The 3,646-nt window shown below is 44.2% G+C and overlaps 1 protein-coding gene across 1 annotated transcript; it reads right to left on the bottom strand.

The window, feature by feature from the left end:
- Positions 1-235: 235 nt before the first annotated feature.
- FNDC10 (fibronectin type III domain containing 10) lies at positions 236-2,635 on the bottom strand. The gene has a single exon (XM_056542698.1). It carries the CDS (start codon positions 2,230-2,232, stop codon positions 1,429-1,431), a length of 804 nt encoding a protein of 267 aa, XP_056398673.1. The 5' UTR covers positions 2,233-2,635; the 3' UTR covers positions 236-1,428.
- Positions 2,636-3,646: the final 1,011 nt, after the last annotated feature.

Genomic DNA, 3,646 nt, shown 5'->3' with positions numbered 1-3,646 from the left:
TATATATATATATATATATATATATGAAACAGATGACCATATATACATAGATATCATCTATCTATCTATCTATTTATATATATATATATATATATATATTATATATATGAAACAGATGACCATATATGAAACAGATGACCATATATATAACTATATATATATATATATAACTATATATATATATATATAACTATATATATATATATATATATATATATATATGGCACAATGTGTACGGTGGTGTATTATAGCTATGTAAGACTACAGGCAACCAACATTTATACATTTATCGTCAAAACACTGACTACAGCTTCTGATACCAGGCTGTGCCTCCTACTATAGACTGATGTGTAATATATATATATATATATTATACATACCCTGTGTTATCTATCATGTTACACAGTGAGCACCCAGCCAGCAATAAACATCCACGTCCACTATAAAGCTATCTGTTAATATGCTGACATATTGTAAAATATCTCTTATTCTTCTAATACATCAATCTAACTACTATGTACATTGTAACATAGACTTCTCTACCATGGAGGTCAGACCACAGATAAAATAGTGTTATAGTAATATATATGTTATAAAAAAAAAAAATCACACACCCCCTCCCCTCCCCTCGTATAGTGAATAAGCATCTATTTAGTGTTTGCTCATCTCATTGGTTTTCTCGCATCGTACTCCTGAAATCCATGATGAGAACTGGTGGCTTACATGAGATCGGCCATACACAGTACAAGTTTCCCAATCCGTCTACCATCTCGGAGGGTAATTCGATAGAATAATAGTATTAAAATGTTCAAAATGTCAACTTTAAAAGGAGGTCACCAGATGTTATCAGTTCCCACAATGATGTGAAGTAGTCATGAACATTTTGCTATCTACCCTCTAAACCAGTGCTTCCTAACCAGGGTGCCTCCAGCTGTTGCAAAACTACAACTCCCAACATGCCCGGACAGCCAACGGCTGTCCGGGCATGCTGGGAGTTGTAGTTTTGCAACAGCTGGAGGCACCCCGGTTGGGAAGCACAGCTCTAAACACAAGACCAGTGGCTGCAATGCGTTGAATACCTTTTTTGTATTATTGCCTCCTATTGTGATCACAGCTAATATACGAGAGTAGAGACTCTGCACAGTGTATGACTATTGTCGAAACATATACAATTTTCACTGAGACTCGTATACATTTGCAGTTTAAAGCAGTTATTGTAGAGCTACAAGTCAAAGAGCTGCTGGAACTTGTAGTTTTACAACAGCCGGCAAGATACCCATTGCCGTTCCCATGAGTTTGGCACATAGTATAGTCTTTTAGGTCTAGAATTTCCTAACTTCACAGTGATATTGTCCCAATTATCAGTAAAGTCAATGTGAACTCTCAAATATCCAGCGTCCTTTCCTTAAACCTAAGGAAACGAAAATGTCACGGTCCCCTCTTAGAAGAAGGGTGCATAAAGGCAGGGTGCATGAGATTCTCGGTAATGTAGGCCACTAAGAGGCAGATGATGACCAGCATCACACATATAGACCCCCCTACAGCAGTCATGGCGATAACAATGTCTTGCATGCCCACAGGCTCCACGCTAAAGTCCACGCATTCTTCCATAGACGTCCTGTTGGCGAAGAGGGTCTGCAGGCAGATTCGATACCTGACATTGTCGTGCACATTGGTTAGGAGGTAGTCTCTGCAGTTCACACCTAGCTGGACGCTGTCGCATTGAAAGCGAGTAAAAGTGCCGTTCCAAGAGCAGTTGATCAAAAACCCTTTCAGGTCCGCCAGGTACGGATCCGCTGGCTGCCATTGTAGAAGGACACTGCTGTTTCTCAACACGTTGGCCAACAAAGACCTCCCTGACTTGTACACGATGCATTCTCTTTGGTCGCAGCGGAAGTCCCTGTCCATGGTCCTGAAACAGATGCTCTTTTTGGAGCTCTCCTGCCCCTCGCTGAACACTTTGTAAGGGCAAATAGATTCATTTGGCAGTAAGTTGTTCCGCCTGCTTTGTCTGGTTATATTCGACGAGGTAGCTCCTCTTTTATGGCGTTGAAACGGTGTAGAGGCTGCCGATGAAGACTCCATCCCGTAGGAAGAATACAGTGCCCTGCTCCTCAGCATTGGGTGCCTATATATTCGCTGCCAGACCCCAAAATCAGCAGCCATGGGTCTCCATTCAAAGAGGCAAAGAAGCAGCAAAGGCTGGAAGGTCCCAAAGTATAAATGGAACATGGTGACTAATGGAAACCCAATGCATCCACGGCATAAACAGGTAGTCCCAGTAATGGTGGTCACACCGGGTCCTAATCCTCCTGTATATGAAGGTCACTTATCATGTATGATGCAGGAGGGGATTGCAGTAATATAGTTTCCCTCTGTAGCCGTAGCAGTCTCTCCATCTCCTACAAGCTGTGGCATCTTCCTACAGCCATAAAATCCAGCAGCTGTGCCCTCCGGTGCCAGGCATGGCATGTCGCTGTGACAAGCCTCTTCCAATGCACTGTAACGGCCACGTTTTGGACATATTAACTTGAAATAGGTCTGCATCTCCTCTTGATGTTGGTTACAAGCAGCGTTTTTTTTTCTGTGCAGCCTCTTCCTGGTGGCCAATAGAAAATCAGGAGCTCTTAACCCATGCCTTGCCATCCCCAGTACTGTGACGCCGTCAGGCTACGTGTAATCCACGCCGGGGTGACAGAGCACGAGTGGCTTCAAGATGATCAATAGCTTCCTGCTGTCAAGGACAACATTCAGATTAAGTTACTTAGGGAGAAATATTGATATTAGAGGAGTCCTGACTTTTTATTAACATAGGTTTAGCAGTACAAGTTAGTCTTGTTATGCAAAAAACAAAACAAACAAACAGGATTGAACAATAAAGAAGCATTATGATTTTTTGGGTTTTGTTATCGTGCGCTCAGTATCACTAGTCGTACAGAACCATTTGTTTTATTCCAGCAGAGCTGCATCTAGGTGTTATTATTACTAGAACTTGTGATCACCAGATTGCTGCTATCTCTTTAAATGGGTACTCCGCCCCTAGATATCTTATCCGCTATCCAAAGGATAGGAGAAAAGATGTCTGATTGTGGGGGTCCCGCAGCTGGGGACCCCCGCGATCACCGTGATGCGCCTGGTGTTTGTTTAGAGCGTCGGGTTCAGCGCCGGAGGCTCGTGACGTGACAGCCGTGCTCTGCTCGTGATGTCACGGCCACGCCCCTTAATGCAAGTCTATGGGAGGGGGCGTGACTGCGTCACGCCCCCTCCCATAGACTTGCATTGAGGGGGCATGGCCGTGACGTCACAAGCCTCCGGCCCCGCATCGCCAGTCATCAGGCACAGAGGAAAGTTCGCTCTGTGCACCGGATGTCTGGGGTGCCGCAGCTGAAATTGCGGAGGACCCCAGCGCTGGGACCCCCGCGATCAGACATCTTATCCCCTATCCTTTGGGCTGCAGCATAGTAAACATTATTGGTGTGGGAACATAGGATTGGAAAAACTGCAATGGTAAGCAAGGGAGGGTCAGGGATGTGCACACATAGACATAAAAGGGGGCCTAAGCCCCTGCCCTTTTTCTGCACCTGCCCTTTGATGCCCTATTGACAGGCATAATATTGCTTTTTGTCACGATTTGTGTACTGTCTAT

This window comes from Hyla sarda, chromosome 10 (genome assembly GCF_029499605.1).
Source record: "Hyla sarda isolate aHylSar1 chromosome 10, aHylSar1.hap1, whole genome shotgun sequence".
Lineage (NCBI taxonomy): Eukaryota > Metazoa > Chordata > Amphibia > Anura > Hylidae > Hyla > Hyla sarda.
Note: the sequence above shows the minus strand (reverse complement) of the source record. Positions and strands in the feature narration are given on the sequence as shown.